Source organism: Erythranthe guttata, chromosome 4 (assembly GCF_056151865.1).
Source record: "Erythranthe guttata isolate IM_541 chromosome 4, IM_541, whole genome shotgun sequence".
NCBI lineage: Eukaryota > Viridiplantae > Streptophyta > Magnoliopsida > Lamiales > Phrymaceae > Erythranthe > Erythranthe guttata.
The window spans coordinates 306837-321918 of NC_142536.1; the positions used below are offsets into that span (position 1 = coordinate 306837).

Consider the following 15082-nt stretch of genomic DNA (forward strand, 5'->3'; position numbering starts at 1 on the left):
ACAAATACAACACGTATTAATTATATAATTATGAAGTTTCTTACAACAAACCCCCAAGGGCAGAAAAGTAATTGCACATTTAAATTAAAAGTGTTAATAATTTAATGGTTGACCATAAACTCGAGGGGTGTATTTGGGACGTTTTATAGTTCAGGGGGGCAAACTGGTACAACCCTTATAGTTCAGGGGTGTAAACTGTACTTTGCCCTACAATAAATTTCTTTATTATTAAGAATTCCAAAATCTGATTTTCAAGTAAGAAGACGTAATCAAAGAATTGTGGCAAGTTTAAGGCAAAATCAACACGTCGGTCATTCCCAGTCAAAGGGTCGGTTAAGTTAGTTAATTTGAGATTTCACATGTACGTGGCTGTACACAGTTAGTTGGTCGGTTATGTCTTGAAGTAATCTAATCAACACAAGACTTTTCCCTCAACATATCAACTATGCATACACAACCCGACACCAAGCAGCCGACATGTATTGCATATGGTCAAATCAAGATTTTGTTTTAAATCGTGGTAATATAATATTCGGCAATATTGGAATTACCATAAATAAAACAAAGTCCACTTATTTAGTTAATAATGGTTAATCTCCCCAACCAAACGAGACCTTAGATGTGATTAATACATAGCCAATTTCCATGGGCACTGATTTAATTCGATTTTCAAACAAATATTTATAGTTCTTTAATAAATAAAAAATAAAAATTCTCACAAATATGTAGGCAAAATAGCAAGTCTTGGATTAGGAAAATGAAGAACGCTTTAAAGGCAATTCTTATTATACAACACAACTCCAAACTGAAAAATCAACAATACCCAATCCCCAGTAAATGGGACACATTATTTAATTATTAAACCAAAATGAAAATATTGCATGCATAATCGCGTTTCTTAGAAGAGAAAAACGCGTTTTCAGAAAACAAAAGTGAGATTAGAAATCCCGCCACACTCCTCGTACCATGGAACCTCCACCTCAACCTTCCCATTGGCCGTCCACCCAAACACCACCTCACCTCCGTTAAGGTACACCTTCTTCGGCGCAACGCTCGAATACGCCAAAAATCTCCCAACGCCCTTCACCTCAACCTTCGCCACCGTCTCATCGTACACCAATCCCTGTATAGTCCCGCCGGCGTTGAACAAATTGGTCAACCCAATCGGAGCGAATTTGACATCCCCTCCGACGAGATTCTTAATCGGAACGAAGCTGAAGATCTCGAAAGTCGAAGGCTGGATAGTGATCGAAACACGAGCCGAATCTCGTTTCGCGATGTACAGCTTCTCAGATTCGCACAAATAAACCGCGTATTCGTCGGCTTCTCCCAATTTCGCCGACTCGGTTTTCTGATCGAATTCGATGTCGCTCACATGAACCGAACCGGTTAACGGCTTGTAGCACTGTGAATGGCCCTTGATCCTCTGCTCCTTTGGGTCCCACCCAGCTCCTTGGCAGTTGAAAGCACCGATCACTCCTCCATACTGTATCAATTTTTGTCAATTAAATCAATTAGGGCATAAATTAAGAGAATTAGGAAAAACACAAGGGGGTCGAATTACGAAAATAACCTTGTTGAAATTCCAGATTTTGAGGATGGTTTTGCTGTCAAAGAGGGGGTTCTTGAAGAGACAGTCTCTAGTGGGGAGGGCAAAATGGAGACATTTGGGGATAGTTCCATCAGGGAAGACAAGCTTTTGAAGAAGATTGAAATCATGGCCGGTCAAAGAATCACTGACATAAACAGGGCCGCCGCAGATAGCCCTGGATCCAGCGTGGAACTTGGCGCAGAGATGGTCGGATTGAAACATGTCCCAATCTGGTTGGATGAACTGACCCATCCACATGCTGTTGTATGCACAGTGGATCATGTGCACCCCTTGCAGCCAGTACACCCCCATTGGATCTCCGTTTGGATCTTGGAACCAGAAATCATCCCCTTCGAAAAAAAAAATTGAATTTTCAGAAACAAAAAATTATAAATGGAGAAAAGAGGTTAAAGGGTAGTAAAGGAATTTGTTGTTACCAACTCTTCCCATGGAAATCTGCTCAGTCCCAAGGAAGAAGAAGTCATTGCATTGCTGCATGCTGGAAATAAGACCAGTTCCATTGAAGTTCTTGGCTACAGATTTCGACAGCCCTTTGTAATAAGCCTTTGCTAGCTCAACTCTGCCTCCATAATCTTCAGACACATATTCAAGTGTCTGTATATTACAACAAAAAACATATTAGTTAGTTGTCAAGATATTAAGGGCTAATTATTAGGAAAAAAAATCAACTTACATGAATAACATCAACTTTGACACCGGTAATGCCGACGCTGGAAAGATACGAGTGCATGGAGTCGTAAAAGTCATCAGCTTGATCGGGGTCCACGAGTCCAATCGAGCCCTCGATAATTTTGACCACAGCAAGATCGGTCATGGTTCCGTCGAGGCCGGGAGATAATTTGCATGGCACGATCTTGGTGCTGAGATGAGTTGCACCTGGCCTAACACCACCCCATGCACCGGCTAACGCATGCCACACGTATATATCATCCAATCCTTTGAAATTAGTCCTCAAATCCTTTGTAAATGCTTTCATACCAAACTCGTCGGTCTTGCAAGAGCAACTCGAGCATCCTTTTTTGCTCGAAGAAGTATTCGCCTTTTCGTCCGAACCACCGCCACCGAACATTTCATCCAATTCTTTATTCAGTTTCTTGATCTCGATCTCATATGCAGTCAAGTCGGTGACACCAGATAGAGCCGCCTTGTCGCGTGTTTTTTCAGCGACCTCGATTTCGATTGCTTTTGAAATCAAGAGCTTCGGCTTTTTGGGGTCGAAGGTGGGGCGATTGGGTCCGACCATGGAGCCGCCTTTGTATTTCCTGAATTTTTCGCATTCGTCGAGCCTGTGGAGCCTAGCTGTCATTTGGGTCCCACCTAGTACGAGGTTTTTGGTGTCCTCGTGTGGGTTTTCCCCATCGTTGTTGATGCTCTGCCATCCGTCGTCTATGATGAGAAACCTTGGGGTTAGACCGCCGTCGGCGAATTCCTTCACTCCGTGCCAGATTCCGGCGGGTTCGACGGTAAGGTAAAACGCGTCCCACGTGCACCACCCGAATTTGTTGACAAGCGGCGGGGCCGCTTTCTCCTCGATGAGCTTGAAGGTGTTGAGGTGAACCCTAACGGCGGTGTACGCCTCTTTCATAAGTGTGTAGGGGTTTTCGGACACGTGGACGTAAGCAATTGAGTTGAAGGAGGAAGCTTTGGCTTGGGTGGAGCCGCTCTCGGCGCAGATTAGCAAGTGGCCGTCGGTTCCGGGAAAGAGTGCCGACCGGAATTTGCCCTCGATGATGGGGATTACGACGGCGTAAGACTTGATTTCGGGTATGTCGAGCATGACCCACTGGGTCTCCATCTGTACGTCGGAGCCGGAGGTACCGACCCACTGGGTGGACCACCATGTTTTGAACCGGAAAATGCTGACGAAATCACGGCCGGTGAATTTGCCGAGGGAGTTGGTGAGGCGGTCGGAGGATTTGCCCTGGCTGAAACCGAGGAACCCGCCCTTGAAAGAGAGGGATTGGGCGCGGTCGAACAGGGGAGATGGGGCGTCGGAGGATTGACAGACGGAGGAGAAGGGTTTGAAAGTGACGTTGGTTGGGATATCAGTGAGTAACGGAACATTTCTAACGGAGAGTTTTCCGCCGTTAAGTTCGAAAAAGTTGTCCTTTTTGCTTGCGATCAAGGCGCTGAAAGTTGAGTTGGCGGGATCGTTTGGGGGTGCCATGGTAATTCAAGAAACAGAGCAAAAAAACAGGGGAACTGAACCCAAAATAAATAAAAGATATTTATGGAGAGGAGAAATAAAAGAGACGAATTGGGAATAATAAAGAGGTAATTGTTTTAATTCGAAGTGTAGAGACAATATGAAAAAATATGAAGGGAAGGCAGATATATATAGTCGAGTTGGAAAATGAATAATTAAAATAATAATAATAATAATAATAATAAAGAAAGAAGAAAGAATAAAAGAGAAAGGTGTAGAGAGAGAGAGAGAGGAAAAGGGTATTGGGCGGTTGGGTGTGGGTGAGTATTCTTGGTAGGATATATAGCTTTATTAAATTTATGCTGTGTTGTTGTGACTTGTGGTATATATCTTCTTCCTTTAATATTTATTATATGCCATTTCTATTCGTTTGTTGAAAGCTCAATATGAGCAAAAAACAGAGGACTAGTGGAGACTATGGCATCTGTATTTATACATATATATAACTTGTATCTATTATATTATATTGACACATCAGCCATGGATGCATGGATGGATGACATGCAGGAAATGGTGGATTATTTCGGTCACTGTGTGAGAAACTCGAAACTTCTGTATTTTCAATTTTTGTTCTAACTATTATTTAGGGTTTGCAAAACAAATTGTTCGATTATTATTGCAATTGACACCTAAGGACTAATGTGTAATTTTATACATTCTTGAAGGATTTGTATAGGTGAGTGCAAGTCAAATTTTGGGCATAAGTGGCCTTAATTAACCATCTAGCTAGTATTTGTTAATGCTTACATTTACATACATACATACATGATTCATGATACTACACTAGGTGAATTTATTGATAATTTTTAACAGTTGATTTACCTACTAACACATACAATTAATTATTATTATGATTGCTAATTGTTGGTGCTAATTATTAATATGTATAAAAAGGGACCACTTAATGCGAAATTCTTGAAAGGAATGGTAGAAAATGCATTTTCTTTTCTTTTTAGTCTCTCTCTCTCTCTCTCTCTCTCTCTCTCTCTCTCTCTCTCTCTCTCTCTCTCTCTCTCTCTTATATTCATCTACAAAAGATGCCGATCAACTTGTATAATTGCAGAAGGTATAATTACTTTTTTTCCCCCTTTTCTTTTTGCAGGAGGTATATTCATTTTATTCATTTTTGGATGATCGATCTCAAAATTCTTACACAACTTGAATGCCTATAAAAAAAGATAAGAGAGAGAGAGAGAGAGAGAGAGAGAGAGAGAGAGAGAGAGAGAGAGAGAGAGAGAGAGAATAAATTAAGATTATGAACAAATTCGATACTTAAAAGATTATAATTTGATGTCATCTCACTAAGAAACATTATATACGTACTATAGCGAATCCAGTGAAAGGTTTATCCTTTTCCTGCAAAAAAAAGTGATGTCGCTTTACAATATATATATATATATATATATATATATATATATATATATATATATATATATATATGTATATATATATATATATAGTGGTTAATGGTTATAATAATGATGTATTTATAAGTTTTCTGTGAGAGCAGTTATTATGATGATGTATGTGTTTGTTTAGAGGAATGTAGTTAGTTCCGATGGTCTTGTTATTTTAGAAACATGCATGTGGAATCTTATTGGTTGTTGTGAAGGGGATTGGATTCAAAATGGAGTTTGCTTTTAGCAGTGATGGGTTTATTTTCATCGAATCTTATTAAAGTCTTTCATTACATTCTTATTTTTCAAATGAATAATATCAAAATTAAGACACAATACATACATATTATGTAATTCTCATGTGATTATTTGTTGTAACTTCAAAATATGCATTCATGCATGCATGCATGTTTGGACCTTTTTATGTGTCCTACAACAATTATAACCATGCATGCTCAACTAGTGCCCCCCTCCAAACCCACCGCCACCTCCCTTTCCACCTCCGAATCCTCCTCCGGCACCCCCACCACCTCCTATTCCTCCCCCTGCACCACCACCAAATCCTCCTCCTGCACCTCCACCTCCACCAAATCCTCCTCCCGCACCTCCACCTCCGCCAAATCCTCCTCCGGCACCACCCCCTACACCTCCTCCAATTCCACCACCTTTTCCACCCCCAAATCCTCCTCCAACACCACCTCCTTTTCCTCCACCAAATCCTCCACCGGCTCCACCTCCAAAACCTCCACCAGCACCGCCTCCTACTCCTCCACCCTTGCCGCCTCCAATTCCTCCACCAGCACCAGCACCACCACCAAGTCCTCCACCAGCTCCCCCACCAGCACCACCTCCTACTCCTCCACCAATACCTCCGCCCTTGCCGCCTCCAAATCCTCCACCAGCTCCCCCACCAGCACCACCTCCTACTCCTCCACCAATACCTCCGCCCTTGCCACCTCCAAATCCTCCGCCAGCACCACCTCCTATTCCTCCACCAACACCCCCACCAGCACCACCTCCTACTCCTCCACCAATACCTCCACCCTTGCCGCCTCCTATTCCTCCACCTTTGCCGCCTCCTATTCCTCCACCAACACCCCCACCCTTGCCACCTCCAAAACCTCCACCGGCACCACCTCCTACTCCTCCACCAATACCTCCACCCTTGCCGCCTCCTATTCCTCCACCTTTGCCACCTCCAAATCCTCCACCGGCTCCACCACCAATACCTCCACCCTTGCCGCCTCCAAATCCTCCACCTTTTCCACCACCAGCACCACCTCCTATTCCTCCTCCGGCACCACCACCCTTGCCACCTCCAAATCCTCCTCCGGCACCACCACCTTTGCCACCTCCAAATCCTCCTCCGGCACCACCACCAAATCCTCCACCAGCTCCACCACCAGCACCACCTCCTACTCCTCCACCCTTACCGCCACCAAATCCTCCGCCAGCACCACCACCAAATCCTCCACCGGCACCACCACCCTTACCTCCTCCAAATCCTCCTCCTGAACCTCCACCAAGCCCCCCGCCTGCTCCACCCCCAAAACCACCACCCTTTCCACCACCAAAACCACCTCCAACACCACCACCACCACCTACTCCTCCACCAAAACCACCACCTGCCCCACCTCCAAATCCTCCACCAGCACCACCTCCGACACCTCCACCCAGTCCCCCACCACCACCACCGCCAACACCAAGACCACCTCCACCAATGGTTTCTTTCTCAATCCTCCTCCCATCAGCAATTTGAACAACCCACAAACCCAACAACACAATTAAAACAAACATCCCACCATTTTTCAAAGGCTTCCCCATCTCTTTTTAATCACTCACAAATGTGATGGAGCAACCTCAAACTATAGCAAAAATGTGATCTTGCTATGTTTCACATATTAATCAACTCATAATACAGTATATATATACATGCAGTTGGACATGGCTCATAAATGCATGCAGTTGAGACAGGGACTAAAATCACATACAATATATACATTATGTCAAACTAAAACGTTTACCTATGCACACTTCATCATGTGGCCTTCCACATTTTGCGTTATTGCATTCCCAACTCTCAACTACCTTCTTTTTTTCTAAGCTCAAGATAATGCTATCTTCATTTCTGTCCCTATGACTTTGTCCAACCTTAATTAATAGGTTAGGTGCAATTTAAATGCTTGTTATGATAACATTATTTATTTTTTTTCAACTAAACTATATATGTCTCTCAGGCACTAATTAACCTCCCGACATATAAAGATTCATTTAACTGCTGCAGAATGCAAAATAACTATGAATATCTCACCTTTTCAACACGCACAGACGCTCGTTTTTTACTTATATAAGCAAAAGATAGGTGTATAGGTAACAACATCGACTGCTTCTATTTATTACTTCAATGGTTTCAGTTTCAGAATTTCGGTTACTCTTTCGTTTTTGCTATTTCAATTTGATATGTATTTATTTAATTTTTTAAAATTGTATAAGCTTTTTGAGCTTTAGTTTTTTGCCTTCTCATGTAAAATCATATAATACACTCTTGGTATTTTTTTTGTATTTACAGTAAATTTAGGAAATAGGAGCAGTGGCATGTATACATAATAATTAATATTACTAAGAGACATTTTTTATATTTATTTTAACAAAAGAAACTATAGTTAAGGTGCTTTTAAGGCTAACAACAAATTAGATGAGAGTTCAAATATTTTGAGTGCATTTGTTGTGTAATCACTGTTAAAATAATGAAGGCATCCATTAATACTTTAAAAAAATAATTCAAGATTTTAAATTTTATCAAGTAGCTTCGAAGATTCGGCAAAAGTAAACAATACGATGTTGAGAAATTCAATACAAGATTCATCATCACCAAACATAATATTTTGAACCCGAGCACAAAAATGACATGGAGTCTGGAGAGAGAGAGAAAGAGAGAGGGAGTTTAATTTACATATGTTACACAAGAAAACTGTTGACAGCAATAAGTTACATGAATTACTACAAAGGTAATGGTTGAAAATTAGGGATACGATCAAACCTTGTGGAGCTGCTGCTAATGGTGCCTGTGTGAGTTCTGTCATCCTGAAGAACCAGCACTTTTAACGAACCCGATTCTCTCAACCAGGCAGCCACAACGGATCCTGTTGATATAAATCTTCCGATGTTGCACTTTGCAATTTTAAACGGTGCACCAATGCTTATTAGCAGAGCTTCGATTGTCCTTTTTAGTGCACCATCACCTACTATCTTGCTGTGCTTCCCCCACCCAGTTAATATACTGCAAATTCCAAAACAAAAATATAATCGAAGAAATCAACATAAAATTTGATAAATTTTCGGACAAAAAAAAAAAAAAAAAAAACCATACCTGAGCAGACTTGGCAACTCGTGGCCTTCGTACACAATTGAGCGTATATTGAGCAACCAGGCATGAACCATTGCCCGGGCAGCACCAGAAGACATGAGGTGCAAATCAAGACAAGACTCGGACCAAGTATTCTCCCATACTTCACGCCGTTTTCCTTCAAGCACAACTAGCTGAGCGCCTCGCTTCTGCACACACACACACCAAAAAAAAAAAAATTGTGATTAAAATCAAATTTTGAAGTTATTATTATTTCAAAAACGGTTGAAGTAATGAATACGGTACCTGGCCAAAGTGCCACAGCATGTCTGTCAGAGCATTGTAGAAAGCAGATGCTGTAGAAGAGTCCATCCGCTTCACCTCATCAAAAAGCAATAGAGCTTTCGACCAAGTGTTCTCACTATGGCCCATCAGAAGCCCATGTGCCACTCCATACACTTGATTATCGAAAAGGCGAAGCTCTTCCAGTAGCAACGATGCTTCTTCAAACGAATTACAACGGCTGAAATATTTACACAAATTAGAGAAATCCCATTTGAAAAACAAAATTTACAAAGTAATGGAACGAATATTTATATACCTGCAAGCATTCAGAATAGCCGAGAAGGTAACGACATTGGGCTTTATTTCCATCTCATGCATCTTTCGGAAAACACCCAAAACACATCGGAAGTCCTTTCTCCACCTCTGGTCAAGCTTTTCATAACCCGATTTCCCACAAGATAACTGCTTAAAAACTTCCACGATTTTGTCATCATCTTTCTCTTCGACTGTGTTGTTGTCGGAAACATCTTGGAGAATCATCAGTTTCGAAGATTCCATCCGAGATTCCAAATAGCCAACAGTTTCCGATTGGCCATAGGCATTGATAATCGAATTGTAAGTGACAACGTTCGGTTGGATCCCTTCTCTCATCATCTCATCCAGCAACAGTGCAGACGATTCCACCAAACCCTTCTTACACAAGGCATCGATAAGTTTACTGTAGAAGACAACATCCGCCTTAAGGCCTTGTCTTTTGAACTCTCTGTACACCTCCATTGCGTCTTCGTACAAACCTCCTTTAGAGTAAACACTGATTAATGTTGAGTAAGTCAATAAATTAGGGTAGAGATTCTCCTTTCTCATCTCATTAAATAGTTCCTTAACCTTGTCGTACTTCCCTTGTTTCCCGAAACCATCCAACAGAGCGTTGTAAGTGACGACGTCCTTCTTGATCCCGATACTCTCCATTTCCTTACCAACAGCAAAAGCATCGTCGAATCTGCCAAGACTAGCATAAATACCAAGCAAAGTATTGTAAGACACTCTGTCTAATTTAATACCAGCAAACTTCATCTCATTGAACAAATTCAACGCCCTGTCCAATCTCCCCACCTTGGCACACCCACGAATCATAGTACTGTATGTTACCTCGTTAGGGAAAACATTCTTTGCGGGCATCTCAGCCATTATTTCAAAAGCTACATCCATTTGGCCCCCACTGCACGCAGCATCCAAAAGGGTATTATATGTATAAATATCTTGATCAATCCCTCTGTAAACCATTTCATCGAACAGATTCCGTGCAGTATCCCACAACCCTGCACCACTACAAACTGCAAGGAGAGAATTGTAGGTAATCCTATCTGGCTGCACCCCATTTTGTAACATCTCATCGAAAATATCCAAAGCCCTCCTATAATCTGCACCCCCTTTGCTACATGCATCAATCAAAGCATTATAAGTCACTAAATTTGGCTTCAAGCCCGTGTATTTCATACTCTCGAAAAGTTCAATAGCCTCGTCACAGTATCCGCTCTTTGCGTAAGCACTAATCAACGCTGAATAAGCATAAACTGTATTGCCATAGCCTTCATTCACAGCATTCTCGAAGACTTTCTTGGCTAAATCGACTTTGCCTAATCTACCGAGAGTACTAATCATTGAGCTGGCCAATTTCCCCAGCTCGTTTCTTCTCTTTTCGCGACGAATTGCGAATTCGAAACATTGCATTGCCTTCAACCAATCCCCTCTATTCCCCAGCTCCCGCAGCAAAAATGTATAATCATCAGACGCACAAAGCTTCGACCCGAAACTGAGTAAAATATTATCAATACAAGTTACCTCTCCGCCGCAGGTTATGGCCTGGTGGAGAGCTTCCTCGGCAGCAGCGGAGCGGCGGCCGGAGGCAGTGGATCTAGGGCGGCCAAAATGCATTTTCGACACAAATCTCGTGGAGCGGCGGCCAGAGAAATCTGCGGCGGAGAGGCAGGAATAGTTAGGGCTAACAACCGCCGCGGCGGTTGCGGCGGAGGGTGGAGGAGGCCTTGGGGCGGCGGCATGAGAAACGTGGGTGTTTAAAGAGACCTTTTGCGGGGTCCAGTTATGGTTTTGACGGGAGGAGCTGCCCTGGTGGTGGCGGTGGTTCTGGAGGTGGTGGAAATGGTGGTTCTGGTAGGGTTTGGTGGTGGTGAGTGAACAGTGCGGTGGCGGAGTTGAGGAGGCCATCGCATAGTAAGGAGATAAAAAGGTTGGACCTTTTCCCCCTTTTGACTGTCTAGTGAGAGAGTGAGAGAGAGAAAGATTCTAGAGAGAGAAAGTGACGAGTTGAGTATAGGTGAGAGAGACGGCGACTAAAAGGACTTTTTGGTTTCATTGTTTTTATTTAGCCATTTTTTTCTTTCTTGTCTGTCGTTTTTTTATTATTTTTACTAGTAAGAGTAATAAATAACGATGATTCGGACATTGTAATCTCCACCTCATAGATTTACTACTTCGGATTTTGCCTAATTTTAAGGAGAATGACGATTTACTTCTGGATTCAGGCTAGCCCTACAGCTACTCGCTTTATTAGTTCGTGCTTCACACGCGTCGTTCAAAGTCAAAAAAGAAAAATGTATGGCTTGCTTTGCCCTTATTATATTATAGAACAAAGGCCCTTTTGAATATTATTTTGGGCCAAGTAATAGTGCCAAATGGGCTGACATGGGCCTAATTAAATAGGCCTAAAGAAAATCCTAATATTCATTTTTAGACGCAAAATTAATTATTAATTTTGATTAGTGTGAGATTATCACTCCTCTTCCTCCATTTTGTCCGAATTTGTCGCATGATATCAATGGACTGTCAAGAGTCAACACAACCTGAAACAGGATAGACAAAAACCACAGGATTAAAAGAAAATTAAAAATTAAAAAGAAAATAGTAATACAAACATCAATTCCATCAGTTACTAGTTTCTTTTGTTTCATTAATCCATCTCTTGATGGAGACCAAGAAATTACATAGCTCAAATCCCTAAATTTCAAACACCAAAGAAAAATAAATATAAAGAGGAATTAGATTTCAAGAAGTTTGAAGAAAGGAAAGGAGGCGTACAGGAAATTCAAAATTAGCCTTTGTCTCAATTCCTGTATGCCAAATTTCTCTCAATGAAAACAGCCACAATTCACATTCTCTCACTACTTTTCTGCATCTCTCTCTTCCTATATTCAACCCACGCCGCACCCAATCCACCATTGGTTTTGACATGCGGATCTTCAGACGCCGGCGGCAATGATCCCGATGGCCGCAAATGGGATCCTGACGACAAATACATTATCTCCGGCGACAAAACCACCGCCGCCAAAGCCGATTACCAAGACCCTTCCTTATCTTCCACCATCCCTTACATGACCGCAAGAATATTCCAATCAGAAACTACCTACCAATTCCCCCTCCAAAATTCCACCTCCCGCACTTTGCTCCGCCTCCATTTCTACCCTTCTTCTTACCCTAATTTCAACATCTCCAATTCCTACTTCTCCGTTGTCGCCGGAAAATTCACATTGCTTCAAAACTTCAGTGCATTCCTCGCCGCAGAAGCGCTTTCTCAGGCGTATCTTGTCAAAGAATACTATCTAGCCCCGTCGGATATGCCCACCCTAAACGTCACATTCAAACCATCTGCTGACCAAAACCAGTCATTCGCCTTCATTAACGGGATCGAGTTGATTTCTTCGCCACCAATCTTCGACGAGGACCCGATGTTGGTGGGGTCCGCCACGTCATCATCAAGCAGCGATTTTCAAACCTCGTCGACCGTTCCGATCGAAACAAGCAGCATGGAGACAATGTACAGATTAAACGTCGGCGGCCAATTCATTTCTCCGACGAACGATTCCGGTGGCCGGAGTTGGTACGACGACAGCGTCTATATATACGGGGCGGGCCAAGGGGTGGCCTTACAAGCCAACACCACAATCAGTTACAAAGATATGCCTTCGTATATGGCGCCATTAGATGTGTACAGCACTTACAGATCAATGGGCGCTTCTGCTGATTTAAACAAGAACAGCAATCTGACTTGGATTTTCCAGGTGGATCCTAATTTCATGTACCTCGTGAGATTCCATTGGTGCGATTCCGAGATGACGAAACCGAACCAGAGGGTTTTCGATGTGTTTGTCAACAACAAAACTGCGTCGAGCGAAGTGGATTTATTTGCAATGACATCTTCGATTGCAACTCCAACAAAAGAGGACTATGCAGTACATGTGAGCAACAAGACAAGTGAGCCTCAGATTTGGGTGACCCTTCAGCCTACAGACAAGACGAAAGCTGAATTTGCAGATGTTCTTCTCAACGGGCTGGAAATATTCAAGCTGAGCGACAATGCAAAATCGAGCCTCGCGGGGCCTAATCCTACGTGTTCCGATTTGATGAAGAAATATCAACAAGATCATGTGTTAGGGCCGAAGTCTTTCGATAATTCGAACGAAATGAAGACTTCCAAGGTGGTGATCACCGGAGCAGCAGGAGGAGCCGCTGCAGTCGGAATAGCAGCCGTCATATTTCTGGCGGCGTACAAGACGAAGAAGAGAGTACCCGGAGCTGATCAAGGGTCTAGCTGGCTGCCCATTTCTTGGAATTCGAGTTCGAATACCACCGCCACGAAATCATCTGTGTTGGGCAAAAGTACTCAAAACGGGGTATCGATTTCATCGGATGCCGCCAGCAATTGCCGCTACTTCAACTTAACGGAAATCAAGAACGCCACCAAGAACTTCGACGAGTCGAACGTGATCGGAGTTGGCGGATTCGGAAAAGTGTACAAAGGCATCGTTGACGGCAACACCAAAGTGGCGATCAAGAGATCGAATCCATCTTCCGAGCAAGGAGTGAACGAATTCCAGACGGAAATCGAGATGCTGTCGAGGCTAAGACACAGACATTTGGTCTCGTTGATAGGGTTCTGCGAGGACAATGGAGAAATGATTCTTGTTTATGACTACATGGGGAAAGGAACACTGAGGGAGCATCTTTACAAAGGGAACAAACCCTTACCCACACTGTCGTGGAAGCAGAGACTTGAGATCTGCATTGGGGCGGCGCGTGGGCTCCACTACCTCCACACCGGAGCAAAGTATACCATCATTCACAGAGATGTCAAGACAACAAACATTCTGGTGGACGATAAATGGGTGGCCAAGGTTTCGGATTTCGGGCTGTCGAAAACGGGCCCGAACATGCACAAAGGCCACGTCAGCACAGTCGTGAAAGGCAGCTTCGGGTATCTGGATCCCGAGTATTTCAGAAGGCAACAATTGACGGAGAAATCCGATGTTTACTCGTTTGGAGTTGTTCTGTTCGAGGTGTTGTGTTCGAGGCCAGCATTGAATCCAAATCTTCCCAAGGAACAAGTGAGTTTAGCCGATTGGGCTTTGCGGTGTGCCAGAAATAAAACCCTAGATGAGCTTATCGATCCCCAATTGAAAGGTGAGATTACAGAAGATTGCTTGAAGAAATTTGCAGAGACGGCGGAGAAATGCTTAGCGGATCACGGATCTGATCGCCCCACCATGGGCGACGTTCTCTGGAGCCTGGAGTCGGCGCGTCAGCTCCAGGAGAAGAGTGACGGCGGCGGCGGCGGCGGAAGTACATTTTCTGAGACGACGGAGGGCGGTAGAGGTGCTGAAGAAATAGATCACGGTAGCATTATGGCGATGCATCGGAATACATTGAGCCTCGGAGATGAAGAAGATGTGAAGAAGAGTGGAGACAAAGATGACAGTGATGAAATTTTCTCACTGTTCGTCAATCAGAGCGGACGTTGAATTAATTTCGGATATGGAATTTGAATTAATTAAATTACTATTAGTATGTATATTGTATAGTATAAACAAATGAACATTGCACTATGTAAGTTGATTTTCCTGGTAATTTGCTCCACAAATTTATTTTTGTGGAAAAGAAACACGTGGACATAAAATTACAGATGAATAAATAATACAAAATGTTATTTATTACCTGGTGGGTTCAGGACTGCTTAGTGGGCTTTTCTCTCCTCTACACCTTGTTGGGCTCAATTAAATTAAAACCCAATCACCTTCAAAACTCCATATTTTATACATATACATATATATTTTATATATATAATAAATATATGGGGGTCACTATTTCAAATACTAACTTTTGCTTACTTGAATACCAAAAAAATAAAAAATAAATAATTAATTGTAAATTACTTTAATGCCCTT

At 42.7% G+C, this 15082-nt stretch overlaps 4 protein-coding genes across 6 annotated transcripts; 1 reads left to right on the forward strand and 3 right to left on the reverse strand.

The window, feature by feature from the left end:
- Positions 1–727: 727 nt before the first annotated feature.
- STS (stachyose synthase) lies at positions 728–4112 on the reverse strand. Its single transcript, XM_012978876.2, has 4 exons — positions 2286–4112; positions 2029–2206; positions 1574–1941; positions 728–1486 (listed from the first exon to the last, which is right to left on the reverse strand). Exons 1-4 carry the CDS (start codon positions 3777–3779, stop codon positions 920–922), a joined length of 2607 nt encoding a protein of 868 aa, XP_012834330.2. The 5' UTR covers positions 3780–4112; the 3' UTR covers positions 728–919.
- Positions 4113–5439: 1327 nt separating this feature from the next.
- LOC148770853 (uncharacterized) lies at positions 5440–7274 on the reverse strand. Of its 3 annotated transcripts, none has more exons than XM_088816126.1 (2): positions 6568–7274; positions 5440–6531 (listed from the first exon to the last, which is right to left on the reverse strand). In XM_088816126.1, the coding sequence occupies exons 1-2, from the start codon at positions 7037–7039 to the stop codon at positions 5675–5677; spliced, it is 1329 nt and encodes a 442-aa protein (XP_088672252.1). In that variant the 5' UTR covers positions 7040–7274; the 3' UTR covers positions 5440–5674. The 3 variants fall into 3 exon arrangements, with proteins under 3 accessions (XP_088672252.1, XP_088672253.1, XP_088672251.1); XM_088816127.1 differs by having other exon boundaries at positions 5440–6495; positions 6532–7274; XM_088816125.1 differs by having other exon boundaries at positions 5440–7274.
- A 782-nt stretch (positions 7275–8056) lies between these two features.
- On the reverse strand, positions 8057–11611 carry GUN1 (s uncoupled 1). Its single transcript, XM_012978867.2, has 4 exons — positions 9163–11611; positions 8868–9084; positions 8586–8770; positions 8057–8495 (listed from the first exon to the last, which is right to left on the reverse strand). Exons 1-4 carry the CDS (start codon positions 11070–11072, stop codon positions 8216–8218), a joined length of 2592 nt encoding a protein of 863 aa, XP_012834321.2. The 5' UTR covers positions 11073–11611; the 3' UTR covers positions 8057–8215.
- A 384-nt stretch (positions 11612–11995) lies between these two features.
- Positions 11996–14851, forward strand: LOC105955152 (receptor-like protein kinase ANXUR1). Its single transcript, XM_012978858.2, has one exon. It carries the CDS (start codon positions 11996–11998, stop codon positions 14657–14659), a length of 2664 nt encoding a protein of 887 aa, XP_012834312.2. The 3' UTR covers positions 14660–14851.
- The last annotated feature ends 231 nt before the right edge of the window (positions 14852–15082 follow it).